Source organism: Colletotrichum scovillei, assembly GCF_011075155.1.
Source record: "Colletotrichum scovillei strain TJNH1 chromosome Unknown Contig00007, whole genome shotgun sequence".
In the NCBI taxonomy this organism is placed as follows: Eukaryota; Fungi; Ascomycota; class Sordariomycetes; order Glomerellales; family Glomerellaceae; genus Colletotrichum; species Colletotrichum scovillei.
Window position 1 is genome coordinate 1,580,132 of NW_023336265.1, and position 19,735 is coordinate 1,599,866.

Below are 19,735 nucleotides of genomic sequence, written 5' to 3' on the forward strand. Positions count from 1 at the left end.
TCCTGGATGGACCTCACTCACTTTTGTCTCTGGTGATAGTTGATCACGCTCAATGTTGATGTTGTTTTGACCCTCGTCATCGCGTTGGCTGTGCCTCAATAACATGCTTGAATGTTCCCTGTTATGAGTAGAGACTCTTGAATAGAGAGAATCTCTACGCAAATGAGATTCAACCAGTCTTCACCTCATTTTGTCGTGTGGCTGTCGCAATTTCGAGTCGTGAAGTGATGATCTTGCTGCACTCAAGTTATGGTTTCTAGCTGGCGGTGTGGCGACCCACTAGATGGTGTCAAAGTTCGGTTGCAGGGGCTAACCTAGCTGGGCCAAGTGCCGTCCACCCCTCCTAAGAACAAGCCATGGAAGAAGAATCATCTGATTCACCGCAGACTCTCACCTTTAATTAATCTATAAAGATGCATCGTCTAACGTTGAGTCTTGCTGCTCTACCGCGAGAGCTTTTAGTGAAAGTCTGCGAGATTTTGTACTACGACGATTACGCTGCAAGTCTCGCGTCGTTCTCCGCAGCCAACAAGACATGCCGTGACGCTGCCGTCGGTGTCTTGTTTCGCACCATCAAGTTTACCATCGAGGATGGCCACTATCCAGGCGCTTGGCACAGCCTGCACCTCGATAGTCTGAGTTGTGAACGAACGCTTCGCAGAAATGGGGTCTTGTCTCAAGTACGCCGAATCTCCATCGAGGGCGAGTCACCAAAGCCGCAAACGGGTTTTGATAAGGACTCTCGTTTGACAGACATCCACTGCGACTACCATTGGCCCGAGTGGAAACAAGGCCGCGTATACGCCGCCGAAATGGGAGACGACGACGCAAGAAAGATGAAGGACAGCTATCTAGAGAGAGACCGTGTTTATTGGGAAGACTATGCCAACTGTCAATGGACCTACGAAAGTAGTCCAGGTTGGGCACCAATGGCCAGCCTCATCAAAGAACTGTCAAACTTGACTGACATTTTCTTCGCATGTCCTACTCAATTCCCTCCCTCACTATTCGCTGCCTTGAAGCAATACCACCCCACATGCAGAATTCGATTAACCAAGTTCAACCTACTCTCACTACGAGATCCACGTCCTGACAGCTACGAACTTGACCTCGTCCGTTCTCCGAGCATTTACAGCATCAACTGCTCGCATTTTGTTGATCACACGACCGTAAACCAACTCAACAAGACTGTACTGCGGATTCTTGCTACGATGGGTCCAGGGCTACAGGAGGTGTATGTGACATACGATCCTGGTCAACGTCCCCCCGATGAATTACGCGAGGCCGCCTGGAGCGGCGTGAAGGATCTAGAGCCACCATCACCGCAATACCGCGCATCATTGCGAACCTTTCACTTAGGATGGCATCCGGACATGACGGAAGACAGCCTACTTCGGGAATGGGGCTCCTTGGTTGACTTTGACGCTCTACGAGTCCTCAGACTACCGGACTCCCTGCGGCCAAAGGGGCTCGAGCTACTTGACACTTACTCATTTCCATTCCTCAAGAACCTGGTTGTCAATATGGTCGACTCGTCTTCGATGGATGATCCGGAGCATGAGAGAGGGGAAATGCTCTCCCGCTTTATCGATCGACGCACGCAACTGTGCACGTTGGAGGTGATTGGATGGAATGACTTTTATGTTGGAAAACACCTGTTTCACCCGGCCTGCGGTTTTGCATTACGAACTTTGGATTTGCAGAGCAACCTGCTGGAAACCGCAGACCCTTTCAATGCGCGGGCCGTTTCCCTCATCGCGCAGCGCTGGCCCCTGCTCGAGGACCTAGCCATCAGGGTGCGACGCTCCAAGGGGGATGAAGAAGAGATGGCAGTCTACGTGGCGCTCGGTAGATTGCGACGCCTTCGAAAGTTACATCTACGTCTCATGCCCATGCAAAGAGGATGGCAGTTTCCGGAGGACCGTACGGTACAATCTCCAAGAGAGTATGTGGTGCCTAGGGAGACTCATGGAGAAGGTGCCGAGAATCAACTCAACCCGAACGATCGAGAGAATTATCGAGACCTACTCATCAACATTGCCTTGGATGAGACGCTAGCTCGTGCAATCTTCCACGCCATCTCAACAGAGGGAGGAACTTCCCAGCATCAAAACTTGGAAAAGTTACAGTTGCGGGTTGACGATTGGTTGTGGGCGGAACAGCTGCTTGGAAGAAGAGGAGAAGTCGCAGCTTTCTGCAGCATCCTTGGTCGGCCTTGGGATGTTCGCCGCGACCCTAGGTTCGAGCATAGGTCAGAAGTGTCCGTACTATTGGTTGAGGATAAGTTTAACAATTTGAGAGCTACGGCTGGCATGGTGCCTGACTTGATGGAAAGCCTATTGCACGAGGTGTTCCGCGAAATCTGGCCGCGAGCCGAAGGCAGCGACACAGAAGCGAGGCATTCATGGCAGACGGATTGGAAAAGCTTCCCGCTTTCTGCATATGTCCACAGATCGTAACCTCGCTCAGAGCCTGAAGAGCGTACTTGATGACTTCAGAAATTAAGCATAACAACCACTCGAGTTTTGTGCGTTGAAGTACTTAGATAAGTAAAGTAGTTGAAAGTTTGATGTATCCGATCAGTGATGTAAGTCGCGGCTGGCAATCAAAGTCTATGTACAGATTGACACTATTGTGCACAGAATACCTTTCAGATGTCAACCGTAGTGGCATGGTTGCGATAGACGAGAGAGAAGAACTAACGGCAACCAGTACCTCGACAATACGGAACTTATGTTTCACCCAGAGTGACAAGATCGATAACGAAGTCATCCGCTTCACTCACTATGCGAGTGTCAAGGATAAGGTAAAATTAGGCCTCTGTACGTGGATATGGCGGCTCAAAGCAGTTCCCGATGTTGCCGAGATATCCGTATTCATCGATGAGTGGACTGGCATAAAAACATGAGTCGGAAACCCCAGGGATCTCGAATCCCCCATTTTGCAGAGCCTGGGCCGCTCCAAGAAATTCAAGGCACGCATAGTCCACAAAGCACTGAATGAAAGCTAGTGCTGGCCTGGGGGGTTTATCTGAGCAGATTATTGATATCGGACTCGCTGTTCTTCTACTATCTCAGGTACTCCGCCTACCTCGGACCATTCTGTCAAATGTCAACCATGCCGTTGGCTGCCAGGCTACCAGGACGAAGTGCTCAACTGCCTAAGTCGTGATTTGGTTTAGGTTCCAGCCTCCGAGCCAAATGATCCGGACCACGACTTCTCATCGGAGCCTCCTACTGAAGAGTTGCCATCCTGGTCATGATTTGCATCAAGTTTCTCGACCAAAAGGAATGTTAGCGATGAGATCGAAAACAGAGTCATGGGACAAGAGGCACTGCTTTTGTAGGAAAGAGAATCCATTGAGGTTCTGATCGGCAATTATTTGCTGGCCTAATCCAAATTCAAATTAGGAACGAGGACGGCAGCTTGGCAAAGCCCGCTACACCGACACAAAACGGCCGCGCAACCCATCCACGGGAAGCGCGCTCGCACGCCGGTACGCGGGTGGGTTGCGACCGGCCGGCCCTCTTCGTTGTCCTCGTGGCATGCACTAAGAAGGCGGGTCAGACATGGGTGCGAACGCGAGCATGAATGAGGCTGTATCGGTTTTTGGTCTGAGTACTAGTAGATGCTTCGAAGTGTCAATCCGCAGTGTCCTGGTATTGGGAACCCACTAGTCGCGTGCTCTGCGATAGTTATGGGTGTGATCGATCACTGGATTATGGACAACCACTCCCGAGGACGTGACTCGGCATCCTTTGCCATCAGGATTTGCCCATAATCTGAAATTACTGACTATCGGCTACGCGCAAATGATAGCTACCTACTTGGTTCGGACTTAGGCAGCGGACCGTCGTAACCGAAAACGAAGCAAACGGGAAAAGAACGAACATTACAGCCATGAACTGACTCGAGGCCGCCCGCTTCGGCCCACGGTTTGATGAACGCTTAATATAATTAAGTTAGTGAGACTACAATATGATGAAGATCCTCTGCCTCAATCAATATTAAGAGAGATGTAAAATCAGTGTACTGAACGTGTGGTGGTATTTCTTGGATCACAAATCCCATATTTTTCTTCCCGTTCTGCAGCATTCGATTTCTAGCGACGTAGCTCCTGCTTATTCATACCCCGCCGAAGCTCAAAATGAAGTACATCACCGCCGTCATTGTCGCCCTTGCCGCGTCTTCCAACGCCGCTGTCTGCAATTACGGATGGGGCAAGCCGGCGGGATCAACATGCCCTGGAGTCTACGTAAGTTCAAGATCCTCAAGTCGATCTTTGAGAGGCAGCACTAATAACGACTTGCAGCCTAATACATACTGCGTAAGGTTTTTGAAGCCTTGACCTTGTCCTTTGCTCACCACATCCACACAGTGTCAAGAGGGTGAGAACATCAAAACATCCAGCAACTTCCCAGTTCCCCGAACTTGTTCGTATCCTGGCAATGGACGTCCAGTTCTACAATCGTGCCTTGGAGGAAGAGGTGTAAGTTATCTCGAACTTGCTCGTGTGATGGAGCCAAAGCTGACAATTGTGGTCTAGTTCGTCGAATGTGTAAGTCATTGGTTCGTCGCCAATCCCAACTCGGTTGCATTCTAACGTGTCTAGTGTCCCTGAAATACTCAACCTAGAAGGTTCACTAGGAGCGAGGCAATTACATATAGCCTCTCAATGATCAGAGGCCCAAGTCTACCTGCTGAAGTCAGTCTCAGAGGATTAGCAATATTGGTTAGAGCAGCAAGCGGGACTATGAGTTTCACAAGTGTTTTCGTATGAGATATCCTTGTTTTATGTACTAATTCCGAGTGGTGACGACCGAGAGCAATAGTGGTAAAGAGCAGGAAGCATCATCGTATATATCTGTATACATCCACATATATACCCGTACATACAGACAAACGAGCTTCAAGGAAGTCTCATGCATGCACAATGCCGTCATGATACAACTCCAGCTGAAAGAATGCGGGAAACTTCTAAATGGCGTAAATCGTTATCAAAGAATGCAACGCCTTCGCTATGATGGTTTTTGTCCGTAAACGACATGACTATAATTGACGTCAGTATAGCTTCACGGGCAGATTGATGAAGATCTGATACATACACTGGCCAATATGCATGAATCGCCGTGTTGCTCAAATCCTTTCGAACTTCGGCAAGAAAAACATCAACGCTCTCTCTTGACCATCCGAGAACCCGAGTAAATAGCCCGACACTGAGACCCTCCAGCCCCATCATTACGTTTTCGTGGTTCCAGGATCCTGGCCACATTGTCAGTATCGAAAAGGTATCATGACTAAATGACAAGTTGGAAACGCGGTGCAGCACGGAAAGCTAATACAGAGAGTCTGCCTCACTTACCAAGCTCCTTATGCCTTGGGTGCTTAGCCCATCTGTTTGTCGGCCATTTGAAGACGACCTCCTTCACATTCACGAACCCCGCCTCTCGAAGTTGTCGCTTATAATGTGTGGCTCCACCAAACGGCGTCCCCCGCTCCCCTGTCCCTTGGAAAAGATACTGGTTCCATTGATACAGTGCCGACTCTGTTGTCAGTGTGCCATCATCAGACATGGCTTGCGCTCCGTCGGCACACTCGAACCAGCCTCCCGGATTCAAATTTGCGAATGACTGCCGAAACAACTTGGGAAAGTCCCTGATACCACCCGTGTTCATACGGCTGTAAATGAAGTCAAACTTTTGCGAAAATGTCCAAGGTTCGTCTTCAATATCGTCAATCTGGAAGTAGACGTTAGGCGGAACGTATGAAGGTTGCACCGGGCTCAAGTCCACGCCAATGATAGTCGAGCCGGGGTTCTCGTCCGCAAAGTCAATTGCCCAGATTCCCGTCCCTGTCCCCACATCCAAAACCCGTTGCGGTGGCCGTTCTTTACTCAATGGAGATAAATGTAGCTTATCGCCGAGGGTGAGTAGACATAGATTGTGCTGGAGGTCTAGGCGATCGAGTTCGAGGTCGTCGTTAGGAAATAGATAGGCCCCATCCTTGTAGGCGTGGTATGTGCGGCCATTCTCCTCTCGGTAACGGAGTATGCTGCTGCGCAGAGACATTGTGGAAGGTTGCACCTCAGCGCCTAGAGACGAGTCGAGGTCCGACTCCTCGCCGTCGGACTCGAGCTCGCTTTCCTCATCAACGGAAGTCGTCATGGAGACATCGTCCGGTATCTCGTCAGCCTCTAGGGAGGCTAAAGGTTGTGGTGCCGCTGAGGCCGACATTGTTGATGGGTGGCACGATAGACGATCAGCCGATCAAATGTTCGGATTTGGCGAGCCTTATCAGAAATTCGAGTAGACAAATGCGTCGAGAGCTTAAAAAGCAAGGTTGCAAGGATTTGTTTTGGAGCGTAAGAGTCTATTACGGCGAAGCTGTTTCTTTCCCTCTTATGACGTGAGGTCGAATGAACTCCGCAACGAAGGCGGGCGAACCGATGGAAAGGCGGAAATCGTGGAGACTTCGGAGGAATGTCCGTTCCTGTGGCCCAACGGCGAACCAACACGCTTTTGATATCTGACAGGACAACTCGCACCAACAATGAGAGGAAATGCAGGGATCTGATTGGCCGTGAATGACCCCCTGGTAGGCAAACAGCCATCCTGCATATTGAAACGAGGGGTCCAGCCCACGCCCGACGACTCAAAGGCCTCTTTGCTTTCGCGTTGGCTCTGAGTACATGAGTCGGGCTCTGTTTGATTGATTGTTGGATGTTGTTGGTTGACCAAGACAGAGCGTTCGATGCTGTTGGACGCCGTACAGAAGCTGTTAGAACATTACGGAATGGCGCCGAGCGCAACACGCGCCGGCTTCGGGTAGGATCGTCCTGCGGGAGAGCGGCGTAAAAGGCGGATTGGCAGAACCTGATATGTAACCCCTCTTTTTCTGCACCAGGGCCTCGTGAGAAAACTGGCTCACGGATCCGACCATTTGGTAAGATGGAGTATCAGATGCTTGTGTCAGAGAAACGTCGACCGGGTTGTCGGGTACTCGTTTTCTACGTGTAGTGACTTGAGTCGTTGTACCGATCTCCCGTGCGTATTGTTGTGCTGATAGTAGTAGCCCTATTTGTGGACCGTCGTCAGAACTTCAAGCCTCTATTCGTAATTTCATAGGATTCGAAGGAAGAAGAAAGAATAGTGATATGAGCTCTTCGAGCTCGTCAACACAGTTCCTGAGATAGTCATTGCACTGGCAGTAAGTCAGTCTAATCGCCTTCATTTGCGTCGACCAGAATTTATCATTTGCATAACTCACTACCTCAAAGTCAGGAGAACACCCACAATTATCTCTCGGATTTCGGTCATCTCACTCACTTTCTGACCCTACGACACGGTGAGAATTAAGGTGACATCTGAAAGGGTCTTCGTGTTGTTTTGAATATGTCTCTCATTCCAAGAAACGCTCTCGCTGAAATAGCGGTGAGCTATAATACGCCAATCCCATATTTTTCGCTACTCAAGTCACCCCAACTCCTCGATCGGCTCACCAATGCTGCAAGGAGCAAGTGGTCGATGATATCTTTACGTCAATAACTCACTCTCATGCCATCGGTTTTCTTCCGGTGACAAATCGATAGCTTGTGATGAGCCTGTAGTCCTTGCTACGGAACTCTCGCTTGACACCCTCCATAAGCACTCTGGCTTGGTCGTGCGAGTAGTTCAGTACTCTCGTGAACAGGGCCGGAGTGTGAGAGTCGACAGACATCTGCATATGGACAAGTTCGCAGCGACCAAGCTCCTTCAGTGCCGGATCTTTCGCCCATGGACCGATGGGTATCTGTAAACAGTGTGAACACGTCTCCTAGGGTATGGGCTTAGCCGTTGGCTGGAAACACTTACCCTGTATACAAGTTCCTGGACATCCTCGAAGCCGGCATCAATCATCCATTGTTTGTGGTGTCTTGCCACGTTGATTTGCTTCCCGTACATTTTACTTGCCTCGTCTAGCTTGGTCACCCATTCCTTCGTCCAGGGCGCTCTCTCATAGCTATCGTCGTCGCTGAAGATCCATGCGTCGTACTCTTGCATTTCAACCCATCCGCCTGGCTTCAAACCACCCATGACACGGTCGTAGAATCTTGCCCAGTCAGAAGACGTTCCGCTGAGGGCGCGGCCGTGAATGTAGTCGAAGTGCTCCTCCTCTCGGTATGTCCACTCGTCCTCGTAGTCATCGACATGGAATTTGCAGTTCGTAGGGACCCACTCCGGTTGAATGGGCGAGAGATCGACACCGTATACATCAGCCGTGGGGAACTCATCTGCCATCTCTATGGCCCATATTCCCGTCCCTGTACCGAGGTCGAGGATTCTCATACCAGAGGCTGCCGGATCCTCTGGTGTGGGGAGTGGCGCGGTGTAAAGCTGGCCTCCGAGGAGGAGACGCCAGATGTGGTGCTGCAGGTCGAGTCGTTCTTGCTCTTGGTCGTCATTGGGAAGCACGTATTGTCCCTCACGGTAGGCGTGGTAGCGCCGCCCGTTCTCGTACTGGTAGTGGAAGATGGAGGATGCTATGGAGGCCGTGTAAGCACTGCCAGCATCGGAGCCGTAGGCCGAGTCATGATCCTCGCCGGGGTTTGTAATCTCGGTCTGTAATACGGGGGCACAAGGTAACGTTAGTGCACATGGCCTTGCCTCAAGTCCCAAGGGAGTCTCCAAAGGGAGAGGGACCCTGACGGTGATAAGCTTACGTCGACTTGGAGCGGCGTCAAGGCCTGATCTGCCGCCGGATTAAGCAAATACTGGATACTGGTCGGTGCTACGGCACGGGGAGGTGTCGTCGCTCCCGTGCTGCTAGTCAAAGGGGTTGGTGTTTGGACTGGACCGGCACTAGAGGGGGTCCCGGTGGCCGGTCCCGAGTCCGCGGTACTGGAACCGCCGGTAGTTGACGGACGCGACGTCATTGGAAAAGGGAGCGCGGGATCGGCAGGCCGTCTGCCGTCAGCCGTCTGTTCCCGGTGGGAGAAGTGAAAGGAGAGATGAGAGTTTGAAAATAACGGTTTCGCGTTTCCCCTGGACAATCTGACTCTGTTCGAGAAACAGACGAGGGCCAAACTTTAAGTGTCCCCCCTTGGAATGGAGAAGCGGTAAAGTAAAATGTCACCCCACGGTGGGAAATGATGGATGAATGCGGATCGCCCGGGAACCAGCTGAAGAATAATTCTGGGAAAAGCCCTGCACATAAAGCCCCCTCCATCATCACGCCAATGAGCTGCCGGGGTCGTCCCCTATTCCGCTTCGAGCGCTACGTCCGTGCCGCCCCCGTACGTTACGACCCCTTCCTCTCAGCTGCCAAACCCACCATGGTATCCGCTCCCGATCGCCATCGCCATGTTCGGTAAGGCTTGTGAGCACGTTGTGAGCTTCATGGCAGTTTGATGAGCCAATAGCTGAAGAGTTTTGCGAGACAAGGAGCTCCACCTTCATATCGACTCTAAGATATCACCTCATGTATCCGTACCCAGTACATCGCTTAAGTATGAGACTGACTTAGTGGCCTTGATTTAGTCTCTCTTAGTGACACTTATCTCACACTAGTGTCTCCTCCAGCCGAGGGGAAGCGGCATGTTTCTGGCCTGTCACGAAAGCGGCGGGGAATGGGCCGCAATGGAGGGGTCAATGATTTTCTTTTGAAGCCTTTGAAGCAGAATTTGACCACTTTTGATCCCACGATCTCAACATTCTCTCGATGTAACTTAGGAACATCGGACTCCAGCAAACTCATCTGATGCTACATTAGCCGGAAGCTTTTTTTGTACCTGAACGATTACTACATTTAACAAGACACTCAACCTAAAAGTCTCTCCTCGTTTCATCACGTTACTATCCCACCGGTCAACTCACCGCCTCTCAGTCTTTGCCTCGGACCAACACTGACGACAATGTCCCAAAAGCTCATCGTCGTCGTGGGCGCCACGGGCAATCAAGGTGGCTCCGTTGCTCGCCGCTTCCTGTCCGCTGGCTACCGCGTCCGCGCTCTCACCCGCGACACCAAATCTACATCCGCTACTGCCCTTTCCAGTCTCGGGTCCGATGTGGAGCTTGTGAGCGCAGACCTTGAAGATGTCGCCTCCATCGAAGAAGCATTCAAGGGCGCGAATGTCATCTTCAGCGTCACAAACTACTGGGAGCCCTTCTTCCGACCAGACTGTCGCATGAAGGCACAGGAGCAGGGCATTTCCTGCCGGAAGTTCGCGTACGATGTCGAGTTGCGCCAGGGACGGAATATCGTCGACGCTGCGGCCAAGACAGTGGACTCGCTTGACAAGAACGGGTTTTTGGTTTCAACATTGAGTCACGCTGAGAAATGTAGTGGTGGGAAATTCAAGGAGTTGTATCACTTTGATTCCAAGGCTGAGGTGTTCCCTGGCTACGTGAACGAAAAGTACCCCGAACTCGCGGCGAAGATGTCGTGCATCCATACTGGGTACTTCTACACAAGCTACAACATTCTTCCGAACTCATACTTTGGCAAGGTGAGCCACTCCCCCTTATAATTTATTGTGACCATCATCATCTCTAAAGCGTCATTAGAACTCCGATGGCACATTCACCATGGCGTTCACAACCTCTCCTGACAAGCCCGTCCCGCATTTCTCCCCTGTCGATGATATGGGCAATTTCACCTACGCCGTTTCCCAAATGCCGCCCGGCAAGGCTTACATGGCCGAAGGAACAACTGCCACTTGGCCCCAGTTCCTAGAGACATGGGCAAAGGTAAATGGGGTACAAGCCAGCTATAAGCAAATCACGCCAGAAGAGATGATTGAGGCGACTGGAGAGCGCGACACTGGTATCGAAGTCGCATACATGTTTTCATATTCCTCGGACCCAGGTTATGATGGCGGCATGGATTTGCTGACCGCAGCTGATCTTCAAAAGGTGAGAGCTGCAACCCTCGAACCCGTGAAGAACGAGGTGCTTTATTTTCAGAACAGAGAATTGACTGCTAATTGCATAGGCTGGTATTGATTGTCCCATGACGACTTGGGAAGAATGGTCCAAAAAGAACGATTGGTCTTCTGTACTAGACAAATGATGGCCGCACGGGTCCATACTTGAAGGAAATGTGCTAGACTTAGATCCGAATCGAGCAATCCGACGCCCCTGAAACTTCTGACTTTCCTGACTTTGAACAACTAGAACTTTACTTATCCGCTGACTGAAACGCAATGCGAACACCGCATGTGTTGTGTAGGCTCAGCAAGTTTCATTTAGTATTGTAGGGTTAGAGCTCATTCTTCTTTTGTTTATTCTTTTTCTTAAATCCGAAAACACCAACATTCAAAACCATCAAAACTCCATGTATACTGCGACAATAGTCGCTAAAGCCATGGCAAACATTGCTTGACCCCCAGCTGCAGAAACCTCTGACCCCCTGCTCCTCACCGGTTGGGCACCTGAAAGTTGACCCCTCCCAGGTTCCATGGATTGCGGGAACATCAAGACTGTACCGTTACCCGCATCTCCAACAGGAGCTGTCGTGTTAGGATCGATAGTGAACGACGTGTTCGTCGACTCGAAACCTTCACGCCTCCCGACCAGTACTTCGACACTGCGGAACGCCACGGCAGGGGCATCCTGTGCGAGGAAGTGGCCTGATGTAGATACAGCAAGATATGTCAGGCCTCGCTCCGAGTGCACCGTACCCATCACACCAGCGCCGGCCAGCGTCTCGGGGTCAGTGTTGGTGTGATAGGGCACATAGAGCGGTGCGGTGGGCTTCTTTTGGAAACCCATTTGCCCTCCCCAGGTCAAGTTCTGGATCGTGAGAAGTGTACCGTCGTCAATGAGCACAAAGTCCTTGGTGCCGTGTGCGAGAATGACGTTTCGTGTCTTGTCGATGACGTTGGGTAAGACCGGTTGACTTCCCGGCCCTTCGTCAATGGAGTTGTCGGTCTCATTGAAGAACACGGGTGTCTCGGTGCAGAAGACCCACTCCTTGTCCAAGGGGGCATTGATGGCTTTCTTGACATCTTCTCGGTTGAAGTAGACTGGTCCAGCCCCTTTTGGCCTGTACATAGAGCCGTCGCTGAATCCAAGAGGGTCGTACTTCAACGGGCAGAGATTTGTGATGGAATAGACGCTGAAGCAAGGGGTGATCTCCGTCGCAGCCTCCAAGATCATGGTCCAGGTGTCACACTCTGTCTTCACGTTGCCGTCCTCATCTAAGCCCGGCATTGTCGCAGGCTGTTGTCCAGCAGGCGGATAGACAAGCCATTTACGCATGTAATCGGCATAGCCACACTTCTCATGTGCATCCTTCAATGTCTGCCTGAATGTGTCGTTGAAGGCGAAGACATGCTCCCATCGATCCACGAAGGGAACTGCAGGAATCTCCTCCCCGATGCTGTCGACCGAGTATGTTCCGTCAAAGATTTGCATACCGGCAATGTTGAAGTAGTCCTTATCGTTGCTGTCAACCATGGCGCTAGCAATGTAAGGGCAGTACATGCCGCTATACGAGGATCCCGTCACATAGACCTTGTAGCCCTGCATGGCAAAGGTGTCTACAAAGTTGCGCCAGAAGCTGAGGAACTGGCGGGCGACATCGAATTCGTCCTTGGCAGTGGGTGTACCCTGCGAAAAGCCTGTACCCACAGGCTGGTCCACCCAGACGACGTTGGTGATACGATGCCAACTCCATTTGTTGCGGATGGGCTTGAACATTCCCGGCTGCCAGAGCATGGGGCCGTTTTCAGAGAGGAGTTCTCCGGTAGATGAACAACCAGGCTGGCCATAGAAGTTAGTTCTGTTCGAGTTCCTGTCATCGTACACGGTACCGCATGAACTTACACCACCAGTCAACCAGATCATGATCTCCTTGTCGGCGGCCTGACTCTCGGATGGGAAGAACCAGAAGTACAGCTTCCCGGCCGTGTCATTGTTCTTGTCGATGTTGAGCAATCCCGCATAAGACTCGCCGACGTCAAAGTCAACTTCGGGAATCTTTGTTCCATTGACGACAAACTCTGGGCAGAAGTGTTAGATAGTAAGCCAAGTTAAGTCAGGAGTGACATGTACCAACGCACTTTTGGTCTTGTCTGTGAGGAATTTTGGTTCCCCTTGAGCCTTGTTCACGACATTTTGCTGAAAGTCGGCCTTCGCGTTTGAGTACTTGGGCTGGTTCAACGATGGTTTGTACTGTTTCAAGTTCAACGTCGCAGAAACAGCTACAGGAAGCAACAAAGCCGCACGGAGCCAGTGCATATTGAGATATACCGGGAGGGTGGAAATTAGGGGGTCGTCGATACCCTTCTTGCTTGTCGTTGATGATTACAACATCACCCTCGACAAGTCTAACGGTCAAGCAGGTCATGCAAAGTGTGGGGAAAGGCCAGGCGGCTCTGTACCGGACTTTAAGGAAAAGAAACAAAGAGGTGCCACCATTTAAGCATTCCTCGGAAAGGCGCGATGCGTGTTTCAAGATGGGTCCTGTTGGAGGGGATCAAGCTCGGACGCTGATCCCGATGAAGGGAAACGCACATCAGTGTCACCTCAACTCGGTTTCGCCCGAGCTTAATTTACTTGGCAACGGGCCGCTAGGTTTGGGGAGAGCTAGTCGAAATTTGGAAATAAAGAGTAGGGTTCTGGAGCTTGAAAGGTTATCAGTACGGGAGACCCTTGATGTATGACCGGTGAGTCGGCTTGATTAGATGATTGTCTCTGCTAGAGGGTAACATAAGGAGCCCACAGATTAGCTTCTCCGTTCATCAAACCTGAGATGTTTCGGTAGACAGCAGACGCCGACTTTCGCCTGTATTGGATATATCGCTTTCGAAATGTTTTCACTAGAATACAGACTGGTCTTTAGACTCATTGGAATTTTGGCCAGAGACGCGTTAGCTGGATCGCATGCTATTCAATGGATTAGCCACTCTCGGGGGCGGTAGAGCTCAGTCCAATTTTGAGGATTGTCCTCGAAGAGGTCGGCTAATTCATCATCCCGTCGGGAACTAAGAGAACCTACGTAAACCCAATATTGACCTTGTGCTTCTGTCACACCTGCCCAGTGACGGAAAGTAAACTAGTCGGCCTAATATGGGATTTCTTTCTTCTGAATTCGGCCCTTTCAAATTCGTACTAGTTTCCACGTTTCTTCTGAGCTTATTCTCGCCTTATCCTTCCTAGATCCCCCGCTTACGGCTATGCCGTGTTATAATTTTTGCCTGACGACGGATCAAGGTTCATCGCCAGTTTTAGATCAAATGCCCTGCAGTCAGATGCCATGGTCATCGGCTTGGGTGGTGCTGAAGAGCGTATAACTGTCTATACTGCTATTAACTTTTCTTGTCTCCTCGAAATAGACACCTGACTCCTCCTATTCTAGGATGTCTTTAGTATTCTTGCTTACTCGTCCGCTGTCTTGAGTGGATCGAAGGTTCCTCCCACACTTCACTTTTGGACTGGAATGAATCGTCACTACACATTTCTGTAGGTGATACATATGGAACTATCGCCTGCCTCTGCTGGCAAGTGCAACATCCAATTCTATGCAACTTAAAAGATACGTTTATAGGGGCTTTGGAGTGCAGATCGGCGAACAGCAGCGGGGGAAATTTGCGTGGGGCCAGTGTGTCACGAAAGTCGACATGGAACATCTGACACTACGCTTCGATAACAAGAGGATGGATATGGAAATACCCGTGTTTTATCGGAGAGACATCATACCGACTTCAGAGCAAAAATTGAAGGCAGAGTCAACGGTTCATATAAGTCAAACCCCCCACTTCCTGGCACCCCCCTGTTTCTGGCACCCACAAAAACGATGGGATCACAACCCAACCTCCTCATTACTATTAACTATTGATCCTCAACCACACCCACTACAATACAACTGCCAGCCTCACTAGGGCATTCAGAGTCGCTGGATTCAGCCGTAATAACCTCCTTTTCACCCGCTTCGATTTGAGCCCGATGGATATCCCTGATGTTCGCAAACTTCGTGTTGGGATCGATCTGAACAGTCTTCCTCTTCCTAACTGCAGCGTTGGTAACAGGCCCTCAGGTGAGCCAGCTGCTGCTGGGCAACTGCCAGTTGCCAGGCCTGCTCTGTGAAGCCTTTTTCACCTTCCTGAACAGCAGCCGTTGAGTGCTGGTATCATTGTCGAGTTGGGTGTATAAGTGCAGTTGACCGCTGAGCTCTGCCAGCTTCCTGGGTGTCGACCAGACCACTGCAGAGGAAGCAGAATCCCATGGCTCAACAGGGGTAGTTTGTTGACCATTATGGCATCGCTTTTTGCCCCGACTGGTTGGTTTGGGTGTGGTGGGAAGCAGAAGGCTCAGGTAATACCATAGGGTTCATCAGGGCTTAACCATCGCTACAGGGTGTAGACCAGTCCACTTCCAACCACTTCTGATGTTCGAGACTGATAGACCAGCAAGTCGAGCCTTCTGGTAACAGTCCAGGAAGTTCCTTTTACCTATAATGGTAGAGTCGTTCCATTGAGACAAGTAACCGAGCTCCTTCCGATAGGCTGACTTAACAGGGCTGAAGACAGACTGGTCAAGTGGCTGGAGGACATGAGAGGAGTGTGGTGGTAAGAACAGTAAATGGATATTGTTAATATAGCAATTCCACATGAAGTCTGTCGTCGTATGACTCCCATGCCCATCCACAATCAACAGTCGAGCCTCGCCCTCAGCCTCGGGCATAGTCTGTGGGATAAACACCTTCTCTAACCATTCAATGGCAGTTAAGTCTGTAGTCCAGCCATTATCTGTTGCTGTAAACTCCCACCCATCGAACCAGATGTAATGGAAACCACTGTTGTTGGACCGTCTTCCCTTGAAAATGATAAGAGGACGAAGTGCCCTACCCAAGGCTGAGATACACTCAATGATAGAGACCCATGCCCTCGACCCAGGTTGTTTCTTGCGAACAGACGTCGTCTCAGCCATGCCCAGCACTAACCCATTAGCTCCCTGACCCTCGAGGATGCCAGTCTCATCCATATTATATCTGTTGGCTGGTTTGATGTCCTTGATCTCAGGGATAGCAAGGAACAAACCAGTTCCTAATGACCTCAGTAGATGCCCCATTAACGCGTCTAGAATCGATGGAACGACTTCTCTGAACCTTAATGATAGGGTTCCTTCTCACGAAGGCATAGATCCAGCCTTTTCCTAATGGTTTGGTATCCCCAGCAGCAGCCAGAACTCGCTCTGCGAATTCCTTCACCTGTTGGTGCGTTGGTGCGAGGCCCAGAAGCCTGAATGCGAACCCATTGTGCCAGCTTACTCTCCTGGTCAGGAGACAGCCTCTGCCAGTCAGCAAAAGCCACTTTCCTAGTCTGACCACCTTGGAGACGTAGTTGGAGGGTTGATCGTGGTATCCCATACTCCAATGAGGCTCTCTTTTGACTCTTGCCGTTTGAGATGTCCTCGAGAGCCTGACGAAGCTGATCTTCGGTATATTGAGGCATTAGATATAGAAGAAGGTATGTGCAAAAAATGAGCCCATTTGGACTCGAATTGAAAATGTTGTGATAAAAGGAGGTTGGGGGTGGGCATTGCGTTGTGGTGGATTTTCGCGTTTTTGTGGGTGCCAGAAACAGGGGGGTGCCGGGAAGTGGGGGGTTTGACTTAATCATCTCGAAAGGGCTCTGGCCGACAAGGCAAGATGCCAAAGTCTCGTCGCCACCGCATGCACGCGTCGCCAGAGACAAACTCCACAAACATACATGTAGAGTTTGAATCATCCAGGGCTATCGTGAGGACTTAAGATCCCAACCTCTCGATACCTCTCACTGATTCGTTAGCAAGCAATCGTACTCTGATAGCGAAACATGGTCGATAGCTGGTACGAGCTCCCCACGCTATGACTATGCCTCAGTCCTCTGACTCAATCCCGGAATTTGATCTTTTGTCTGTTCCATTGAAATCATGTTGCATCCTACAACAAATGGCAAGCTCCACGTTGCCCCATTTTGAGCCCTGCTTTCGCGCAGATCTGCACACCAACTAGTCAGTCTGGGGATCTCTCCATAGTGCTTGGATTCGTTGAATAGAAATATGTTCAGCATACCTTATGACAGTAGACGGTTACATGACATCAATTGCACTAAGTGTGGGTGTCGGTAGTCTTGCTGCAAGTGTGGCAGGCCTTGCCTTGTCTAGCGTGCATACGGAGATCCTAGTTCGAGTAGACGAGTTGGGAAAGACTACTTGAAAGTACCTACGGAATTATGGTGTTAGTGAACAGAAACTTCTTCGAGAAAACACATAAGTAGGCTTCTGGTTTTGGCGACCAGTCTTCCAACTTACTTTTCCGTAATAAGACCTACACGAAAGCTACCAATTTGATCAACAAAAATATGCTTACTGTCATTGAGTTCAGCTGTATAGCGGCAAAAAAGAAACATGATGACGATGGTATGGCCGGACTTGAGGAGGTTCCAATGTTGTGTTTGACTGAGCCCCTGATCAAACCGCATATCTTGTGGCCTTGACTGTGAGCCGAACGTTGCTCTCATCGACAAAGACGGGTTGAATCTCGGTTAGCACGCACTAGTGATTGCAAATGTTAACATGGATCACATGACAGATACCCGGACTTAGCACTCTGGACATAGCTGGGCGTATTTATCTACAGAAAACCTCATGCCAAGCAATCAAGTACTTTAGTACTTTAGAAACAATGACAGAAGCTAAATCGTATGCCACCGACCTGATGTTGAGATTTGTACCTCAAAGAGACGGCCCGAGAACTCTTTCTCGGGCTAAAAACATTATCGAGGGAAATTTCTTTCCTATATGAGCATTCAAAGCATGCTGCCCTCATGCACACATATCATCTAGCTCTCAACTGAGATGGGCGTGTTATGTTTTTGTTTGAAGTCGTCTATGAGTCTCGAGTGTCTTTGATCTCAAACAAGAGTGGAATTGCCGTCGGCCTGTCACCAACATGCAATCGCATTTCCCGAAGCCCCTTCGGAAGAACCTGGGTATCCCTCAATGACAGCACATTCATTCAAGCGGTTTTGACGTAGGGGACGGACCTTCTCGTACGTATTAGACATTATCGACAAGCTATATAAGTGGAAATGTACTTGGAATGGAACCGAACCAGACACGTTCTTTGTCCTCGTCCAGTAAGTCATCGCGTCATTGAGTCTGTCAATGAAGAAGAGACTCTGTATGCACTTGCGGCCCACGTGGCGAACTCTGCCATCCAAAGCCAACAGAAAGCAATCGGTATCAGGGCAATCAACACCCACCACAACTCTACGGTCAGTCGTCGCCTCAACCACCGTTGACACCTCGCGCCGATCTTTCGTCGATGAGAGCATACGGAAGTGCCATAAACTAGGCAGCCAAGTCCCGGCCTTGACTCGCACTCCATGTGTTCACGTCGCCTTTGCATCAGAAGCCTAGGCCGAAGGTTAGATAGCAGATACGAGAAGATGAAAGTCAAAGAAGTAATATCGGGATAGAATGCTGGAGCAACATACGGAACACTGCCTCTACAGAAGCGTAGGTCGCTGCCAAGGTCGCACCGTTTATCGTTTGGACACTCAAGATGAAGCATGCGGCGCTCCATCAGCCACTCAACCTTGAGTCGTACGCCCGTGTCAACGAGGTAGTAGAAGTAGCTGCTGGTGTGTTTCAGCGAGAGGGCGTCGGGATAGATGAGTTGCTTGGAAATGAGAAGGTGGATTTCTGCGGGCAGATCTGTGAAGCCGGCGAGCTGGGTGCGGTCGGAGGCCTCCTTGTCGGCAGACCGGAGCGACCTTTCGGCTGCCGGCGCCGGAGTGGGTCGCTTACGGGCGCGGATGGGTTCCATTGTCGCGGTATTGCGATAGACTAGCTGCGAATTCGACGTTGGGAGATGCAGACGCGGGAGGAGTCACCAGAGTTCTTCGTTGAATTAGTTGTTCGTGTTTCTTACGTTCAGAAGATGAAGGCTGTGCGTCAAATAATGAATTTTGGGGAGGAGGATTACAAGGCAACCTATATAGGAACCGAAATCCTGCTGCCTTCGAGCGAGTGTTTATGGGGACTTTGAGGCGTGGCATGTTCCTAGCGTGTCAGACACGAAGTTTCAGTCCGTCCGTCACCAGGAATACGTTGCACTGTCAGCCAGGCAGATGCCGACTGTGGCTGGTTTCAGGAACCACTTTACCAAATCCAGGGCGTTTAACGTGGCTGATTCCAACACTGTAGCATTCCCCAGGTTGCCGCTGTGCGCCTCGTTGCGCCTCATTGGAGTCCTGACAAGTTAGCTTTATCGCTGCTTTTGTCAGCTTTATCACCTGTCCTAACAATTTTGCACTGTGAGACAGCTGCTTCGTGTTAAGGTCAGCGTCTGAGGGGCGTTCAGATCCTGTTTTTAAGAGAGCTATTCTCACTGAAAACATGGGCGGCCCAGGCTTCCCATGTTAACTACCTTAGGCGAACTAGTTCCTGAATGCAAGAGAGACAAGGAACTGAGTCTCTCAACGGCTTGATCCACATGCATGCATTATCTATGCGACATGTCGAGGAGGATCAATTCATGTCCACACGTGTCTTTGCTGCGATTGTCCAGACCCCAGAGCGAAAAGCGGCAGGTTCCATTGGAGTTCGCACTCAATGCCCACCTGACTCATCTCCCCTTCTACTGCTAGAAATTGTGTGCATTAATACAACTGCTCTGCAGTAAGGTGATATTGAGCGGCGACTTCCAATTCGACTCAAAAAGGTACAAAACCCTGCTCCTCTATGTCAACCCTGATGTCAATGCAACG

General features: G+C 50.4%; 8 protein-coding genes across 8 annotated transcripts; 3 read left to right on the forward strand and 5 right to left on the reverse strand.

The window, feature by feature from the left end:
* Positions 1-413: 413 nt before the first annotated feature.
* Positions 414-2,459, forward strand: HER10_EVM0003894 (uncharacterized protein; the record flags this gene model as incomplete). Its single annotated transcript, XM_035473556.1, has 1 exon — positions 414-2,459. One exon carries the CDS (start codon positions 414-416, stop codon positions 2,457-2,459), a length of 2,046 nt encoding a protein of 681 aa, XP_035331383.1.
* A 1,688-nt stretch (positions 2,460-4,147) lies between these two features.
* Positions 4,148-4,621, forward strand: HER10_EVM0002306 (uncharacterized protein; the record flags this gene model as incomplete). The annotated part of the gene is made up of 5 exons (XM_035472023.1): positions 4,148-4,255; positions 4,313-4,327; positions 4,379-4,489; positions 4,547-4,558; positions 4,613-4,621. 5 exons carry the CDS (start codon positions 4,148-4,150, stop codon positions 4,619-4,621), a joined length of 255 nt encoding a protein of 84 aa, XP_035331269.1.
* Positions 4,622-5,018: 397 nt separating this feature from the next.
* On the reverse strand, positions 5,019-6,233 carry HER10_EVM0012701 (methyltransferase; the record flags this gene model as incomplete). The annotated part of the gene is made up of 3 exons (XM_035482089.1): positions 5,019-5,049; positions 5,106-5,262; positions 5,363-6,233. 3 exons carry the CDS (start codon positions 6,231-6,233, stop codon positions 5,019-5,021), a joined length of 1,059 nt encoding a protein of 352 aa, XP_035331943.1.
* A 1,318-nt stretch (positions 6,234-7,551) lies between these two features.
* On the reverse strand, positions 7,552-8,911 carry HER10_EVM0012780 (methyltransferase; the record flags this gene model as incomplete). The annotated part of the gene is made up of 3 exons (XM_035482166.1): positions 7,552-7,788; positions 7,851-8,597; positions 8,699-8,911. The coding sequence occupies 3 exons, from the start codon at positions 8,909-8,911 to the stop codon at positions 7,552-7,554; spliced, it is 1,197 nt and encodes a 398-aa protein (XP_035331948.1).
* Positions 8,912-9,515: 604 nt separating this feature from the next.
* Positions 9,516-11,632, forward strand: HER10_EVM0009614 (NmrA-like family protein). Its single transcript, XM_035483099.1, has 2 exons — positions 9,516-10,483; positions 10,542-11,632. The coding sequence occupies exons 1-2, from the start codon at positions 9,890-9,892 to the stop codon at positions 10,977-10,979; spliced, it is 1,032 nt and encodes a 343-aa protein (XP_035331731.1). The 5' UTR covers positions 9,516-9,889; the 3' UTR covers positions 10,980-11,632.
* HER10_EVM0011602 (serine carboxypeptidase) lies at positions 11,301-13,217 on the reverse strand (the record flags this gene model as incomplete). The annotated part of the gene is made up of 3 exons (XM_035481030.1): positions 11,301-12,740; positions 12,804-12,979; positions 13,040-13,217. The coding sequence occupies 3 exons, from the start codon at positions 13,215-13,217 to the stop codon at positions 11,301-11,303; spliced, it is 1,794 nt and encodes a 597-aa protein (XP_035331864.1).
* Positions 13,218-16,133: 2,916 nt separating this feature from the next.
* Positions 16,134-16,432, reverse strand: HER10_EVM0010302 (uncharacterized protein; the record flags this gene model as incomplete). The annotated part of the gene is made up of 2 exons (XM_035479766.1): positions 16,134-16,166; positions 16,232-16,432. 2 exons carry the CDS (start codon positions 16,430-16,432, stop codon positions 16,134-16,136), a joined length of 234 nt encoding a protein of 77 aa, XP_035331775.1.
* Positions 16,433-18,105: 1,673 nt separating this feature from the next.
* HER10_EVM0005662 (F-box domain-containing protein) lies at positions 18,106-19,062 on the reverse strand (the record flags this gene model as incomplete). Its single annotated transcript, XM_035475268.1, has 2 exons — positions 18,461-19,062; positions 18,106-18,379 (listed from the first exon to the last, which is right to left on the reverse strand). The coding sequence occupies exons 1-2, from the start codon at positions 18,790-18,792 to the stop codon at positions 18,106-18,108; spliced, it is 606 nt and encodes a 201-aa protein (XP_035331486.1). The 5' UTR covers positions 18,793-19,062.
* Positions 19,063-19,735: the final 673 nt, after the last annotated feature.